Source organism: Dermacentor albipictus, chromosome 3, assembly GCF_038994185.2.
Source record: "Dermacentor albipictus isolate Rhodes 1998 colony chromosome 3, USDA_Dalb.pri_finalv2, whole genome shotgun sequence".
Lineage (NCBI taxonomy): Eukaryota > Metazoa > Arthropoda > Arachnida > Ixodida > Ixodidae > Dermacentor > Dermacentor albipictus.
In genome coordinates, this window is record NC_091823.1 from 62,072,852 (window position 1) to 62,091,405 (window position 18,554).

The 18,554-nt window shown below is 47.0% G+C and overlaps 1 protein-coding gene across 7 annotated transcripts in view; it reads left to right on the forward strand.

Annotated features, from left to right (window-relative positions):
* Window positions 1-17: 17 nt before the first annotated feature.
* LOC135898778 (tumor protein D52) overlaps window positions 18-18,554 on the forward strand; it is a 41,873-nt gene continuing 23,336 nt past the window's right edge. Inside the window, exons 1-2 of one of the 7 annotated variants that reach the window (XM_065427935.1) lie at window positions 18-197; window positions 16,596-16,729. In XM_065427935.1, coding sequence (XP_065284007.1) covers window positions 146-197; window positions 16,596-16,729 — 186 coding nt within the window. In that variant the 5' untranslated portion in view covers window positions 18-145. Of the gene's footprint in view, window positions 198-13,618; window positions 14,080-16,595; window positions 16,730-18,554 lie in introns of those variants that run through there. The other 6 variants (XM_065427930.1, XM_065427929.1, XM_065427932.2 and 3 more) reach the window with 6 other exon arrangements.

Genomic DNA, 18,554 nt, shown 5'->3' on the forward strand with positions numbered 1-18,554 from the left:
GTCAGCGTAAGCCGTGCTCGTAGCCGTCGCGAGTACGCTTCGGTTGACTGTGCGAGGGTGTTGTAAGCGGCAGCAGCTTTGCGTCGGCGTAAACAAATCCGTAGAAGAATCGTCACCCCGGCACTTGACAACCGCGCCTGCGTCTATGTCTACTACCCCAAGGGAAGAACGGAAGGCGTTCACGATGTCGGGGAGCGGTAAGAGCAACTGCCGAGCTTTCCTTCAAACAACGTCGTCGTGTAGGCTTAGGTATCAGCTGCTCCACCGGTCGAGTTGGCATTCCCTACTCCGAGAAAGCTTAGCAGCTGTTATGTTTTAGTTGGTCCTTTACAAAATTACTTGACGCCGTGAGTCGCCGTTTGGTTGAGAACCAAATTGAGAATTGTCTTCTAACGAAATGCGCTGCAAAAGGCGTCCCACGAAACGGGAAATTCACGTCGCTCCGTGGGAGGCGTACTAAAATCGATAAATTCCGCAGTAGCGAAGCTGTGTCGCGCTGCACTGTTCTAAACGCTTGACCGCTCTTGCGCATGAGGCTAATTGTGCCTTTGCACTTTTCACGTGGTTCACGTTGCCGCATGCTGGAGCACCTGTTCGCACGCCCGCTTAATCAGTGCACAGGCTTCTCGGGTTTTTATTCGGTGGCACATAATAGCGCTCTAGCGACTGCCAAGGTAGCCTTCACCGTGACTATCTAATTGTGCAAATTTCGAATGGCTTACGCCGAGTTGGTTCCAATATTCGGCCCGTACGCGAAGATTCATTACGGCAATCCGACGCCACTGTGCTGGCAGATTCTATAGGCATTGTTGTGCAATGACTCGTGGCCGGTGACTCGGTCGTTCGCTCCCAGACCCGCGCACAAAAGGAACCTGTTTGCATGAGGTAGTTCTCTTGCAGCCTAGATGTGTGATCGGTTTTCGGGTGTATCCGGCGCGGTCTTTTCTTTATGGACCTGGTTTAGTTTTTGACTGTTACGGCCATGCTGGCGCAGCGTGTGGGCGGGTGCACTCTGTGCAAAACGGAAGCGGCCGGCGAGCGAGCTTAGGATGCGAATTTAATTCACCGACCGCAGCTGTCGCGAAACGCTCAAGAGAATGTCTTATCTGGTGTCGTTATTGCTAGCGAACAAAGCTGTAATGAAGTGAAGTACAACGTAAAAGCTTCCTTTATCTGTGAAAGCAACGTCATGTTGCGCGTCCCACAGTATAATTTTGTTTGCACTGTGGAAATCGAAAGCTCGTAATACGCTAGACATGCTACTGTAGCAGAGTGTTTCTGAGCTTAAGCGTCGACTTTTTATGTCATTTTTGCAGCGTTGCCTGTGGTTGCAATCAGCGTGCCCCTCAGCTCATTGACCGATACCGCAGATAGCTGTTATTTTTTAGTTGCCCTTAAGCTACTCATTGTCTCGAGGCGCGTTTACCGTCAGTGCAACGAAGAACTTATATCTGTGGTGCGTGGAATAGTGATACTTTTACGTGACATGCACTAGAGAAACATGCATAAATAAAATTCTAGAAGCGTCACACCACACCAGTAAACATCTATGGGCAGGCACTAAATGCAAATATTGCAACATGGAGTAAGCACGCCACCGGAGTGGCAAGCCACAACATTCTTGTGATTATGTTAATAGCAAGTCACCGCCAAAGTGAATGAAAAATAGCAAAATTACTTTACAAATGTAATTATTATGCTAATTAGACCTCGAGGAATTGTGCAAGTATAATTGAAAAAAATCCACTTTTTTTTGTTGCAGGCAGCAATGCTGCAATGTGCATTATCTCTTAAAGTACCGAGATGTGAACTTGCTTTATTGAAGCCCTGTGTCAGTTCATTTGATCACACATACCCATGACTTTTCTCATGAAATGCCTGTATGAAAATATTTTTACAAATAAACATCTCTTATCTTTAAAATTACAAATGTTGTGACCCCTCTTGTCTAATTATCACTGCAATAAATATTACCTCAGGGGAGCAGTTTACGTACTGCAGTTTTACTTCAGTAATGTCAGTGATGTTTGTTTTCAAGGGAACTACCAAAAAGTTGCACGAAATCATTTTACTTAACTGTCAGACTTATCGTGCGTTATCAAGATTTCTTCCGGGGAGCTTCATGCCAAGTGTTGCGCATGCAGAATCTCTTATTACAAGGAAGCCGAGATGTCTGGCTGGTGATACACCACGTCTCTGGTCTACACCTCACATTTTCTCGTATGCTGCAAACATAGGCTAACTTTGGGGTTTTGTCGGTTGCATTACGCTTGTCTAGACGAGATAGCTTTTCTGTGCATTCTAAATTTGGCACGACAGGACAGGCTTGGGAGAGTTATAATACATTCATACCATAAAGCTGTAAAAAAAAGTTTAGCCAGTTTCGAAAGGCCCATACATGACCTCTAAACATATAGTAGCAGCTCCGGAAAGCAAATGCAAAAGCAGTGTTTAGCAAAGTAAATATTAAAACATGAATTTGCATAAGGTGTACACATTTAGTACATACACACACACGCAAACACGTACACGTAAGTACGTATAAATGTGTGGGAAAAAACGAGATGCTCAGCAGAAGAACGCAACGGAAGCCAGTAGGTTTAAAAAGTGGATGCTCTCCGGAAGATGTTGCAGGCGAATACGCCCACGTTTGTTGATATGCACGTTATGTGTATCAGCATCTCTGTCAACTGTACTCTGCCGCGCAACATTTTAAGTGCAATTGTTTCTCGCACGTTGGGGGCCACCGAGTCGGTATCCGAACGCGCGGGGACACTCGGTCAGATAAGCGGAGAAAGCGAGCGGTCAAAATGTGTCGCGTCAAGTGACAGAGCGCGCGTACCGCAGCGTTGTCTTTCGGATTGGCAACTGCCAGAGGCGGCCACGGGCGTGGAAAGCTAGGCGTCAGCACCCGACCACGACGGAGGGGCCAGTGACTGGCGTTGATCTGTATACTATCGAGCTGTCTGCACGATTCGCGAGGGCAACTGACAGGCGTCTATTTTCGCCCTGGGGCTGTTGGCGTTTCGAGGAACTTTTTGTCATCCCGGCGCTGCTTCTGGTAGCGGCTGTTGGATTGCGGCCAGCGGAAGTGGAGCGCGCTGCCTCGCCGGTTTGATTGCTGGTGCCGAGGAGAAGAGCGAGCTGCGCAATTTGGGTGCGCTTTGTGTTGCAGCTGCGGGGCCGGTATAACGTAAAGCTACTCCAATGTGGTCTGCCGTTGATTCTTTGTGCCCGAACGATCCTTACGTCACTAACCGCCCGTCACGCCGCTAAAGTGGAGTCAATAGGCGGCGGGCTTTCGGGGGGGATACTCTTGGCAAAACTTTGCACCATTTGGAGTGTATCTTGTCCCGCAACAATAATCGTCATCTCACTTGCCCGCATTTCCTTTCTTGAATGCTGCGAGCCCGGTACTTCCAAGTGACGAACGGCACGCGCGTTCGACAGGAAAGTAGCGAGCGCAGCGTTTTCAAGAAAGGAAACGCAAGCAAGACAGACGACGATTATTGTTGTGGGACAAATATACACCCCAAAGGGTATAGCTGTTTCAAGAGTGTAGCAACGGGAACTTCGCGAGTTCATGCCCTTGAGCCGACGCATACGCGACCCCGAAGTGTGTTCCTTGCGAGGTTTTTTATTACCCGCCGTATGTACGACTAATTGTGCACGGAATATTGTTCTGGCTGTGTTCGTGTAATCGGAACTTCGTATGATCGAAAACGGATTAAATAGGTAAACTCCACGCCCATAATTGGGAATGCCTCGAGTCTGTATACGCAAGCTTTCGTGTAATCGGAAATTCGTACGGTCAACAACGACACGGATTATTACCAACCTAACCCAAGTCCACAATGAAGAAAATCGTGTCGTTTCGAAAACGGCGTCTGATCGCGCTTATGTTGTACAGATTATCGTGCAGATGCTAATCACGAACGGTACCGCGAGTGAAACTGAAACTCATTTCCGTTACACCGATCGATAGCGCTTGCCGACAGCCATATTATGAATATTTGCGCAATTTCGAAACCGACCATTATGTTTCGATCCGGACTTTTTGCCTGCATTACATGAACGTTACCGCACGTCTCACCCGGACGCACTCGATCGTTGCCTTTCATTTCATTCTTTATTTTCCTTTCTTTTATTCTTTTTTTTTTTGACGCTTTCCTGCCTCGCGCTCGCCGCTGCATTACTCCATTGTTCGGCTGGCTTCTGTATGCCCCCGTTTCGCTCATGTTTCGCACTTGCAAGCTTTTTCGGCGTGGCGCACACCATTGGAACGTCGCTTCGGCAGCTAATTTCTATTGCCTGGCTCGCGCTAGCACGCAGCTGAATAAAGGTGTTGTGGCGCATCTGCGCGCACGTATTAGCGGTACTTTTTTTCCGCTTGCAAAAAAAGCGAGACTCCGACGAATTGTCCACAGGCCTAATGGTTCACGTAACCCAATATTAGAAGACGGTAAGCTGGACGAGTTAAATGTTAATATCGGACGTGTTGTGTTAGAGTTTGTCCGTGTCGCGCTGTCAAGTTTCGAAAAAAAAATTAAAAGAAATCCAGATTTTATGTGTGTGTTTTGCTTCAAATGCGAGGTTAAAGTGGATTGCGCTTTCGCATTAACCGATTCGCGAAGGCTTCCTGATGGAAGCGAAGTTAAATTTGTAGCGGTTACTTTTTAGCGGTTACTAAGAAAAACCTACTATTCGTTGTCGCGCTATGTTCACTTAAGTCCTTAAATCTACAGTTCGCGACGAATAGCTCGAAAATTAACTATATGGAAGCACCGCAGTGTCAGCACGATGTGCAACAATGCATCAAACATTGCAGCCAATCTTAAAAGAACAGCATATAATTAGAGAAGGTTTGCGAACACTCCGTTGCGCACATAAGGCTTGCTTGGGTTTTGCTGGCACACGAGCGGTTTGCGCATACGCAATCTTCTTGCGTCTCCTAACCTAAGACTCTCTTCTAGCACACTAACGCTTATACATCTCAAGCTGCAGCCGTGTATGTATTTCTAGCATGCACGTTAGAATAATAAGCAGCTGCCGTTCGCTGACGTTATCTGCCGACATTTGTCAAACATACTTGTTCGCATGCACGTTCCTAAGCAAAATGCAGCTGTTGCTCCAACACAAGGAAAAACAAAGTGAGTAAAAAACGTGATAACACGGCACTGCCGCTCGGCAGACTGTGGGCTGTAGACCGGCAGACAAGGCTGCCTTTACCAGCTGATCGCTTAGCACATGCCACCTGTAGGCTTTTGTGGTAGTACAAAGTCGGTAACGGCTACAAAAGGAAATAAGTACATTCATTGGCCCTTCCTTTGAAAAGGTATACATTTATTTGGCTGCGTAGCACCTGGCGATTCGCCTTGCTCTCTGCGTCGAAGAAAGGTGTCACATCACCGGCGGGCGAAGCTTACTTTCAGTGGTAGCCATCTTTCCTTTCTTTAGATCACTATCATCTTCGAAGTTTTCCCCGATGTGCGTCGGGGTGGTTGTACGGGTGGCAGCTATGTCCCGCAGCTTTGTCGCGTCGTCCATTTCCGCTGCGTTGTTTTTCGACGCTTCCTGGGAGAGATAGCTGGCGACCGGAACGCAAGGTAAATGCGAAGTCGCGGGCACGTTGCTACGAATTCGTCTCGTGCCCTTCTTGCAGACCTCTGACCGTAGGACTGGCGAACACCTATATCGCACTGACACTGTCGACGAAAAAGTGCTTCGCGTGTCTGCTTTCTAAAGCGAGGCCTTCTCGGCGAACTCGCCCGAACTTTGCTAACCGCGTGGCTGCTGCTGCTTTGCTGCGAGTAGAAGAAACGAAATACGTGCTCGATGTGAAATCGAACTTCGATGTTCTGTACCCGCCCCGGTAGCTTAGCGGCTATGGTGTTGCGCTGCTAAGCCACGAGATCGCGGGATCAAATCCCGGCAGCGGCGCTCGCATTTCTATGGGGGCGAAGTGCGAAAAAAAAAGAAAAGAAAAACTTGTCTCGTGCATTGGGGGCACGTTAAAGATCCCCTGCAGTGGCCAGAAAAATCAATCCAGGAGTTCCCCCACTACTGCGTGCCTTGTAATCAAATCGTCGTTTTTTTGGCACGTAAAACCCCAGAATTGAATTCAACCTCGGGTCTCCCACCGCAAGAGCCCGACGATCTAATCAGTCGCACGCGTATACTTGTGCCAAACTTCAGACGACTGGCGCGTGCGTTGCATCGCGTATATAACACGTTTCCGCGAGAGCAGTTTCCATTTGGCCACTAAAGCTGGAATCAAACCTAACCAACACTGTCTTTCGCCGTCGTGCTTCTCTCTGCGTGCACCCCTCCTCACAATTCCTCCCTCGACAAGCACGTGGCCTTCGTTCTTCGCCACATCACTCCGTCGACGCTTTTTTCTTTCTTGCTTTCGTTTTTTTTACAGTACGCATTTGCTTGAACTGCTGTTAGCATTGTCATCGTAGCTTGCTATCGGTGTAGCCAGTAAACACTGCATCACAATAAAGTTCGAACAAACATTGTTCAACCAAGTGAATAAAGCGAGCACGTTGCATAAGATGACAGTGCACTTGTACACGCTCAGCGATTGATACGCGATACTCAGACAGCATGGCAGCCGGCGCTTTTTGCGCCACCGGTGATCGCTGGGTGATCGATGAGGAGGCCGAATGCAGTTGCAATGCACCCAAAAACATTCTGGCTTTGATGTGGTACAAAAATGCATCATCTCAGTGTCACCCGCGTCCACCGGTGGTGCAACAAAGTACCGGTGGCCATGTACGAGTATCGCGTTTCAATTGCTGCGCACTGTACTCATCGCGTTTAGTGTAAGCACTTAATTAGTCGCTTCATGAAAAGCTTTGCTTTACAGATATTCCAGCATGTGCGTTAGATCTGCATTATTTTTTTCTTCCGTTTGACGGTTACGCTACTGCGCTGAAACATCACGACAAAAAAAGAAGAAAAAAGCAAACAAAACGAAGTGCAGACCTCAACCTTTATTGATCATGCGCAGCAAATTATACCTTGGTTTGCGTCATATATCTCTCTCCATCTCCAGTTCTTCACGACTTAAGAACTAGCTCTTGTGCTCGGGGAAGTGCATGCGAGTACTATGGGACTTGAGTGTTTACCGTTCGCTATGGATATGCTCCGTCGTGACGAACGAGGAAGAGACGCCGCCGACTGTAAAAAAGAGAATTCGTATGGTGTGTGTTCCGCGCAGTGGTGAACCAACTAGAGCCCACTTTTTACCGCAGAAGACACACTTCTGCTAATGGCCGTGTCCCTTGGATGCGTGCAATGAAGTTTTACTTGATGTATTGTTTGTTTCTGGTGTCTAACGTCAGCGTGTTGTAGAGAGCGACCTCGTTCACATACGAGTTCTTTTTTTTTTTTTTTGACCATGCAGAAATGGTCTGTTGCAGGTAGCATAATTCTAGTCATTCAGCTGTATTACTCACAGGGGGACGTTCGTTGCGCAATAAATCGAAATGCAGATTGGAATAATGAACAAAAACTCACTAATTAACTTCTTAATTGCTTTACGGCACATATTGCAGTTTACTAATTGTAGCCGGTGAGTTCGCGTGGCGTATCTACTTGGAACCATTTTTCAGGATGACGCCAGTTTCGGGATATTATTTCCCAAAGTGTGGGGGCGAAATACATGGTCATTCCAGTTACTTTTGTGCTTCAATGCGCCTTCTTACGCTTTGTTCAAAAGTGGAACAACAGTACATCTTTACCGCAAGTTTCACGGCACATATATCTCGAAACCCGTGCAATGCTTAATGTCGTTCCAAGCGGATATGCCTCGTAAGCTCACCGGCTAGAATTCGTAAATTACAATATGTGCAGTTAATTAATTAATCGAAAGAGTTGAGCAAAATTTTCAACCTCTGCACTACGCGACCGTTGCTCGGGTATACGGCGGAGGCTGTTCCTGCGTCCGCGTTCTTGGGTATACGTTTATGCTTATATGCTCTAACCCTGGGAGTCTTAGTCAGCGCCACTCTTGTCCATGGGGGGCGGATGTGGAACATCTTTTTTGACAGATGGTGTCATGCAGTACGTGAACTTTAGCAGGCAGCTGACCAATAAAATTAACCCTCGTATATATACTACCTGAAGGCATCAAACCTGCCGTAGTCGATACCCTCACTGGCAATAAGCGAGGTCTCGTACACTTAAGTAAATTTCCAAAAAATGCGGACAGCCCCCGCCGTAGCTCAAGTGGTGAAGCTACTACGCATGCGTAGTGCGAAAGGTGCGAGTTCGACTCTCACTGGCGGCAAGTTTCTTTTTTTTTTTTTGTCCACTTATATTTTGGTTTACCTCATCGCTTCTGCACTTCAATCAAGACAACAAATAATTGCAAATTTCGGTGATTCAGGCATGCCTTGCCCACACAGTTACGTTAGCGTTGACTGCGCAAAAAGTTCCGCGTCGTCGAAGCTCGACGCGGTATGGATTTACAGCGTCTGGGGTGCGATCTTGTACGCGTTCCAAACTCGAACGGAGGCGGTCCGTTCTTTCCGTTGCGAAATTGGCGGTCCGTTCCGTTGCGTTTGTCCGATAGCAGGCAACGCGGAATGATTGACAGCAGATATCACTTCACAATTGACGTCATGGCGTTCTTCACCGTTCAAACTGACCAACCATGTGCGGCTCTGTAGAACGGACCGCCTCCGTTCTATTTTAGAACGCGTACAAGATCGCACCCCTGGTGTCCGCCTTTAGCGCGTTTTCCGTTCCCGCCGGACAGGTATGTTCGAGGTCGACTTGTTCCGCCGAGCGCGCGTGCGTAAAGCGCAAGTCACGCACGCTCTGGTTTCTAGTTTGATTTTATTATTCGGCATACGGGAGTCTGCGAAAACTTCGATGTTTTCGCAGACCCTGACAGCGCGAAATTTGTGATCCAAACTCGAGGTTTGAAACTATTTAAAGCGGTCGCCTTGGTTTTGCGGGAGTAGTAGTCGTAGAATATGTTGTTTTGTGGAATCCATTCAGTTGCGAATTATGGACTGTCGGTAGACGTGTCAGTCACTCTGACTGACACGTTTACCTGACGGACTGACGGACTCCTCTGAGTGTTGTGATGCTGCTCTGGCCATTATCTAGTGAGTCTTTGTAACTGATAAGCTCTTAGACATCGATATAGCGAGCAGCCATTTATGTAGCATGTTCTTTATATATATATATAAGCTTGATCGAATAACCGCTTTAAAGCACGTGAACACGTTATTGACCAAAAGCATTACGAGAAGCACGATTATTTCTTCATTACTACATGTGTAATAAAAGGCGCAGCTCGCCGAGCGTGGTAGTGTCTTCAGGAAAACGGTCGTGTGTAGCAGTACTCGGTACACAGGCAGTTAAAGAGAGCCACAGCGAGTAAGCGGAAGGGTTCAGTTTACTCGCAGATCTGCTACGTCTGTGGTTTGTTTCTCGACTCCACTGGACAAAAGTGATAAAAGCAAGTCCCGTACCAAAATTTACGTACATCCTGACTTGAAAGGGTTAATTTATAAAGGAAAGAGGCAGAGAGGAAGTTGGATGTTGGCTACAGTGTAGCCGTATATAGCTTTGGCTGCTGACTTTTATTGTCGGAATCACAATGTCCGCTATACTGCTAACAGCCTGAGCGACGGTCAGCGGAGGTGGATATGGGGTGCAGGAGTATATATATATATATATATGACAGAGAGAAATAATGAGAGGATAGAATGGTAGGGAAAAACTCTATACATTTATTTACAAGTAGTGCATATGTCGGCATTTTGCCCATAGTTCGCCCGCAGGGTCACGTCACCTAGTTTTCTCTGCGCAGCGCACTATCACTGCGATTATTGCTTGTAGACCAGCCGCGTGGCGAGACCCGAATTGGTTGCGAAAATCATCTTCCATTTCCGAACACGGGGTCCGCTTCTTGTTGAGCTACCGGAAACGCGATAAGGTGCGCGTGAGCAAACAGACGGCGATATGTGGACGCGTGCTCATTTCCGTCCTCTCAAGCGGCATATGAATTTTTGTGGTCGCCATTGATTTGTTGCTTCTTGTTTTTTGAGCATAATATTCTTTGATAAATTTCGTCGCCACATTCGCACGGAAATGGTGTGTTCTTTCTTCTTGTAAGTAAACATTCGTATTCGATTCGAAAATATTACTTTTGAATACCCCTAGAGTAATGGCGAAAAACACAACAGACGCCGACCTAGGCGAAAAAAAAAAAAAAATATTAGGACTTCACGTTTCGGCTCCCACACGGAAGCATTGTTCACAGTTCGGCTCCAGTTTGGGGGTTGAAACTTTTCACCTTGGTTGGCGTCTGTCTTGATTTTCGCCGCGATTCTTCTTGGCCCGACGAGATTTCGCCATACTATCGACTTCACCTTATAGTAATAGCAAACTGACAATGAAAGCTAAAATGAAAGCCTTCATTAAGGAACCTCTGATTTATTTTGCGCTGTATTGTTAAGACTCGCAAAACTTGCTGTGTTAAATAAATGAAAATGCGAAGATTCAAACAAAAGCGCGCGCTAGACAGCTCACGCGTAAAATTATACCGACACCACTGCGGAAGTGGACGGCTCGAGCGTGTAAACACGTGCGTCGGTCTATTTTAGCGTAGACCTTCTCGGTCATGCGGGGAAGCGACAGTACGGGTCAGAGCTGAGCGTTATTCCAAGTGCAGTAACAGTGTTTCCCGTTATTAAAAATAAATTTTAAAAAGCGCGTTTTTGGCACGACGTGTACAATAGCAAAGACTGGTGCTTGGTACGCTTCTCTGCATTTTTGTTTTTGCGCGGTAGCTTATTGTTAATGATTATTGTACAGTAGCCTCCTTTGGTCCTTACTACACAGGGCAACTAAGCAGATGACGTTCAATTAAATCATTTTTGAAAAGGACTTACGCGAAACTTATATGGACAAGGCAACGATTTTGCATAAATATGCAGACTAACGTGTTAGATTTGTGCACATTGAACGCAACACTTATATGATGAAGGATGTCAAGAAAGAGCTCACAGGTGACTCCGAACTGAGGCTTTTTTTTTTATTCTGGCTTTTTTCTGACGATATGATTATAAGGCACGCCGTAGTGGGAGACTCTTGATTGTGGTGTGCCTATGACCTTTCTGGACATCGTCGACCGCCGCAGACGTTTAGCTGGATTAAGCGAGCGTCATCCATTCGACTTGCGTCAGCGGTGGATCACGACGATGCCGTTTGTTGTGATACGTTTGGCTGTCTGGTAGGAAGTCCTCTCGGTTGGTCGTCAAGGCGATTAGGTGACAGGCGTGAGCTTTGTCTACACTGTGCAAAGCGCGCGAGTTCTCACAATTTATTTATATAATCGTTATATGGTTACGACAGAACTGTCATTGTTGCTGTTCCCCCCCCCCCCCCCATTATGAGCTGGTAATTAAGAGGCGTTTCAGGAAATTAGGGAGCCTGCATGCACTGACATGCATTTTCTCAACATTTGCTGAAACTTGGAGCAGCCAAGTTCTTGATTTTCAAGGCTTCGTGGGAACAACGCGAGCTTTGCTCTTGGGACAAGCAGTCCACTTGCTTATATTCTAGTTAAACTGATTAACTTTGGAGAAAGTTAAAGGGACACTAAAGCGAATCATTAAATCAGTTTAGACTAATGAAGCAGTGTTTGAGAACCCTGCAGGCAGTCATTTCAAAAAAAGTTTTATTATTAGATGAGAAAATGAAGGTCCAAGTATCAGTATTCGAATTTCGTGCCGAAACCTCAGCGCCGGTACGTCAGCGTGACGTCAGGAATTCCAAAGTATGTTTTCGCATTTGGGCCGCATTGGCTGAATAAAGGTTCCCGAAACTTGCCATGTTGAATATTTGGTTCCTTTAGAACACAAGTAGTCAATCTGTACCGCTATATATAATTAGTAGACCCTATAAGATGCCATCAAAATCCAAGACGTCACTGCCCCCAGTTGCGGGAACTTAAGTAGGCGTTGCCACCCGTATTTCGTTCTTGCGCTTTTTCTGGCTTACCAAACGTCTTATCGTTGTAAGAGAGGTGTTTTTGGTGTTGTAGAACTTGTATTTACTGATGCAGAAGAAATCATTTTTCACTTTAGTGGCCCTTTAAGCTGCGTATCTTCCTCCTTCGACGAAACAATTTCGTCAAACGACAGCGTTGACACCTGCAGCGCAAATGCATCGAAGCTCAACTGCAACAATAACTGTCCGTAGAAACTGAATTTCTAAATAGCTGTTTACTGTCCTTGTTGTATGTAGTACTTTTACAGGCGACGGCAGCTGGTAGTGAACGGCAGTAAAGCTCTGCGCTCGTGTGCAGTGATGTGCCTGGAGTAGTCGCGAAAATGTTTGTAATAAATCGACACAGTCCATCGTTTTCATGTAGACACGGTTCGATTACATACGTATATTACGGGAAAGAATCCTTTTCAGAAGATTTATGCAGCTTACTACAATCGTGCGTTCAGATGCACTGCAGTGCTGTAGATTTGCCATTCCATTGGTTTGATTGCAATCAGGTTTTCTCGGTAGCTTTGAGAATTTTCTACCACGTCTGTTAGCGTTCATGGCACCTGGTCACCGGTAGAATGTACTTACGTTGCTCTTGTTAAAAAAAGGGGGAACGGGGGGAATATGTTCGTGACACCAAGCGTCGATGCTTTCCTCGACACTGTAGACTGAACAGCGAATGAGTAAATACAAGGACGAAAGGCGAAAAGAACGCCGTATTAAATATGACAGTTCGCGGTAGCAAATACATGGATAACGTCGCTAACTTAGGCGCATCCATGAACCACTCTTGCTTAACTCTATAATTGATTCAGTAGCGGCTGAGCACTCAGTACTTCTGTAACCTAACATTATCTAACCAGTGTCCAAGATATAGCTACTGCTGTTACATCCCGTCCGGTTTTCTTCAGGCGCGGATCGATTGCATCTCGCCCAGCTAGTCGCATAATGTATGCTCGGCCACGTTGCCCGTCTGCGTGCAGACCTCCAAGAAAAAGAGGCTCGGCTGGGCGGCTCGCCGCGTTGTCAAGAAGAGGAAGAAGAGTTGACGCGACCGAGCGCGGTTCAAAGGCCCGCGCTGACCCGGCCCTCCATGACGGCCTCTTGCGGCGCTCGGATGGACGAAGACGTGAGGGAAGGAGGGGAAGAACGCACACTCGTCACCAGCACTGGCGTCAGCGTCAGCTCTGCATTGGGCGCCGTGGTCAGCGCCTCCTCCTCGAGACAGCGAAATGCGAGCTGCGAACACGAACGGGCGAGAAATGAACCGAAAAGGAGAGCAGGCGACCACGGCGGCAGCGCTTCGAAAGGAGCTGCCTGCCCGGTCGAAGACGACGAGAAGCCCGTCGCAGAAAGAAAAGAGTGGGAAATGCCTGAAAAAAGCAAGGGCGCGCGCGCATGAGTCATACTCTGCGTACTCGACGGTGCGGTCGGTGGCGAGGGCGGCGTACGCTGCGTCGAACGGAGCAGCCAGGTAGCGTAACAATGGGGAAAGAAGAAAGGAGAGCCTGTGAGAAAGGGTGACGGCCGGACCGGTGGTGGCGGTGGTGCTCGGGTCGGCCGCGGCGACGGACGGACGTAGTACGTCGTGCGGGGCTGTGCTCCGGTACAACGATGCCGTCGGCGTGCCTTTCCTCCTCGTCGCGGTGACCGCGTTCCGTGCGTACAGCGCTGCTGCCTGCCTGGGAGCCGCTCGCTCGCTCGCCACGTCGAGCGCTGGTGGACCGTCGTGCGGGACGGAGTAGCAGCAGCAGCAGCAGCGAAGTCGGTTCTTCAAGCGGCCGCCGTCATCTGGCTGGCCCGGGAAGAGCGCGCGCGCGTCGTCTGCGAGCAAGCGAGCGGCGCGGCGCTCCGCATGCATGGACCGCGCCGGGGCCGTGACGTATGAGGAGGACCCGTACCTGCCCGACTGCAAGGGCGGCGAGGAAGAGTCACCCGCGTACGACTCGGGTCAGGACCTCGGACAGGTGGGCGCGACTGACCCTACGCTCGACGACGAAGGGCGCAGTCTCCTCAGACTGGCAGCCGGCGAGGAGCTTGAGGAGTTGCACCACGGTGAGAAGCTTACTACGACGCGAGGACACGACGGTCCGTTTATTGCTTCCAGTTGCTTGCGTCGTTGAAACACGCCGGCCGAAGCGGCGACGACCAAGACTGCAGCAAGATGTGCGCCTTGCGATCCCCTCCGTCGGCTACGCTCGCGCTCTCGGCCTGTGTTTGTTGCCTCGTTCTCGCAGTCCTTTATCACAGTGCCATGTTTTCGCACTGTACTACCAGATGTGAGACGCTTCAACGTTATTTGCCTTTATGAGCACAATTTACTGGTCTTTCTCATGGCGCTGGGTGCTGCACCGGGTTGCACTTCATGAACAGCTGCTAGGTGACTGAATGAGTATGGCATACGGTTTTTTATTTCATGGCCTTCTGGTGCACATATGGTATGTCTACTGTCTTGAAAGTTCATTTTTGTGCCTTATTTGTCCAGACTATTCAACTGAAATGTTGTGCACTGCCGTGAGAACCACTTTACTGCTGAGCATTTGACTAACTTGAGCGTTTGACATCATGTATGAACACTGCTGTGCTCTATGGATGTGTTCAGAAAATACTTCAATATAGAGTTAAAAAAATCTCATTACAAAGTACAGTAGGAGATAATTCCGCATATTGTAAGGGCTTTGTGTGCTCGTCGGTTTCATTACAGTATTTAACATAAAGCAGTTCATGCTGCTAATTTATTAATCATGGAATTCAGTAACCTCTCTTGAAATATTGAACAGTTGCTGTTGAGTTACTGTTTTCTAAATGTACTGTGGAACACGCTAGCATTGTCTGCAGACACTTTCATTGCAGTATGACAGACCTGGCATATGTACTTGACACCTTGTCATTCGATTGTGGCTTTTGCTGCGTGTACATTGGATGATTGCCCAGTTTGCTCAAGCACTATGGCATAGCAACTGAACTTTATGCACCTGCATCTGCTAGAGCTGGTTGCCCCGAGTTGGTTTTTAATGTGTCTTGGACAATAATTAATTTTGTCTTCAGCAACGTTAAAGTATTGAATTGTTTCCTTTTGTCTGTGTGCCTTGCTTCCAGCAGCTATAGCTGCATTAAAATTTGGGTGCAACATAAAACTGCTCCTTTACAGATCATCTGAGCGTTAAAGTAGTGCTAACACGTATATTCAAAGTTGTAGAATCTATACCACACACTTCTAGCACATAAAAGGATGACATCCCTATGAATGTCAGAAAATACTTATATTTCATTTGATAATAAGGTGTGTCTTGAAATGTTGGACCTAGTGCTGCCAACATAATTGAGGTAACATGAGAGAACAAAATTTTCTGACATTGTTTAGCAAGAAGGCTACATATGAGGGTGTTGCTTATAAAAAGAAAATATACACAAGAGCGCAGCGATTGAAGAATAGAGCGGATCAGTGTATCTAGTGATGTCATGATGCATCTAGCTCCTGGGTACTGAAACTGTTTCATAGAAACAAGTATTATAGTAGAATATTACTTAGGCCATTCTGGTGCTTGCCAGTATTTTTCTTAGCATTTAGAGGACTTAGACACTCATATAACATGAAAAAATGACCTCATACTTCACAGGGTCAAAATTAGTTGAGCTCTCCACTACAGCGTCTCACACAACAGCTATTTTCTGAGACAGTAAGCTACATTATATAAATCTGATCTGCGGCCCTGTAGGGTCCCCTCCTCCCCTTCTTTCTTCAGACTGCTAGCTTTATTAGGTTCTTGCAGAGTGGATGCACAAATGATACTGAAGCATTACACACTAACAAAAGTGCACGCAGTTTATATTTGCTATAGTCTTTGCAAGTCGGTTATGATGTAATCTGGATCTACATTTATGGAAGCAAGGCCCTTCTTGGAATCCAAATTGCAGAATCTTAAGTTTGCTCAGTCTTTCTTTATAACCTAGAAGTCTCATCACTCTTCTTAAATCAGTCATTTATTAGACATTAATAAACTACAAATGTAATACAGAAGCAGGTCCCAAAATAAAACTGTCCGAGTGACCTCCTGACTCTTGCCACTAGAATGGCTCGACTTCCTAGCTGATGTTTCCGCACACTTACCTGGTGCGGGAGTTTGCATTAACTGAGTTTGCCTAAAGCTTCTCGTAGCCCTGTGGTAGGCATTGTCAGCGCTTTCATAATTCTGCTGTGCAAAGTGCCCGCTCCACCAAATAATGCCAAGCATAAGCAGCAATGCTTGAGCATATTTGAAAACAGTCCACAAGAAACACACACTTCACTGTCAATGTCTGGAGCAGGAGGAAAAGAAGGAAGGAAAGGCAGGAAGGTGAACCAGATGCGCATCCGGTTTTCTACCCTACGTTAATTGGCTGAATTGTTTGTATTACACTAAGACTCTTTAATCGTCTGTTTTACTCTAAGAAAGTTTTTGTTAGAGGTGTGTTTTGTTTCCCGTGCAGTGCAATTTAAGAGGCAAAGGTAACCTGTGCAAAGCATTCTTTAGATTTGCACGTGTCGAAGTAAAATGCTGATGGCTTTTGTTCTGGGCTGCTCTTTGCAGAGAACTTCTTTGATGCGAGTGCTGACGTGAAAACAACCGACGCAACTCCAGACAGTGGAGTGCATGACCTGTCGGGAATGGACCCTGAAGAAAAGGCTCGCCAAGAGGCTGTGCTGAGGGATGAGCTGGCACAGGTGAAACGTTGCAGCTGCATTAAAGTCTTGTGTCGGCACCAGGCAGCGTACCAGACACATTGAACCACTGTGCTTGCAGTTTTGAAAGGTTATGAAAAGTGCATGTCAAGAGTATCAGAGGTGCAAATGCATAACCAATTTGCCGGCACCTGCCCAGCAGCACTTGCTGACATGTACAGCAGCTCGAATATTGTGCGTGAGCCTATTGGGCATTCTTTTCTTATGAACATCCTCTCGTTAACTCTCTGGCCACTTCGGTGCCCTGTGAATCCCAGAAGTTTGAATTAACTGAAGGTTTCATTCTAATTGAGCAAGTTCAAGGTGCATTTAATATGTAATGAGCCAGCCTAAGATTATTGTGATTTTCCTTTTTTTGGTTTTTCAAGCTTTATTAAATCCATACGATCGATACAGTGCAATAACATGCAGTGTAAAATTGATCCAATGGTCCCAAGTCTTGGGGATCACATCAGGACCCTTGTTTGAATGAATTAGCATCTAGAATCACCCAAGTTTGAGTCAGCTCAAGTCAACTGTAGTTTCTGTAGGAAAATTCTCACTGTTCTTGACCAGTGTTCCTGCATGGTACTGTGTCCATTTCAAGTGGATGCTAGTGAGCAGCACTAAATTTGCTTAGGCAGGTCAACTATTCTTTCAAAACCTTAATATCCTTCATTTGGCAGTAAAAAGTTGACTTTACAGGAGAAACTGAAGGCCAAACTTTGTTCCTTTAAATTTTTTTGCAGGACAAGCAAGCTGCCAGTACGGCAGTGTGACATCTTGGATTTCAAAGTATTTTCATATGTTTTGGCACAAAAGCTCCTGGAACTTGCTTGGTTCACAATGTTGTTCATTTACAATGCAACGTACCATATAAATCTGAATATAGGTCCACCTCTGGCTGTGAGATATGTACAAATGAGAAAGTAGAAATCTGCCATACAGTTAACTAAAAAACATTGTAAATGAATGCTCGCGCCGCTGGGCTGATTCTAATTGCTGTTGCTCTTGGAGGACTCCGCTAACTTTTGCTGCGTGTTAACTAAGGTGGATGGCGTCGGCCGTGCACGCAGGAGCCTCGAAGGAAGGAACTTCACTCGTTGGGATACGTTTCGAGACTGATTTATTTACAAAAGATAGATCAAAGAAGGGAGAAGAGAAAGGGAGAAGTTACACAAAGTCCACGTTCTCTTTTGGCCACACCGAGGCCTTCGTCCTTGTCGGGGGCGCCCGCGCCTCGCGCTGGGTCGGCTGTTCGCCGAAAAGCCGGTGGAACGGATCAGGTTGTTAGTAGATGCGCCGGCCGGGACGTGCTGCAGTGGGGCGCCTCTCGTCCGTTCGCCGGCTCCCTCTCTTTGTGTCGTCGGTCCCACAACCACGGGTGCAACAATGTATGGTGGTCGTTTGCCACTTTCAACAAGCATACTTTATTTGGTCAGTTCGCTCATTTGTCATCAGAGACTGCAACCGCACATGAACTGTCATGATTCTCGTCCGAGGACAGCTGCTAGTCACTTTTTGACATCCCAGAGCTCATCATGGGTGATGCCCAAACATTTGTTATGCACAACTAGGCGTTCACAACACTGTCATTGGGTGACTTGCATTACACACCACGCATTCACGTGTAGCGGCCATTGTAGCTGGCCTGTAGGCAATAGCAGCTTCAGGTATCTTGCACCGTGTTCACAGAGTGCAGGGACTGAAAAAGATCTCTCGTGTCCTGCCAACTTGTCCTAGCAGATAACTGTCCTTCCGCTGTAGTGTCATTACAAAGTACTAAAAGCTCATAATTACAAGCGCTGAAAGCTTTCACAAATGCAAC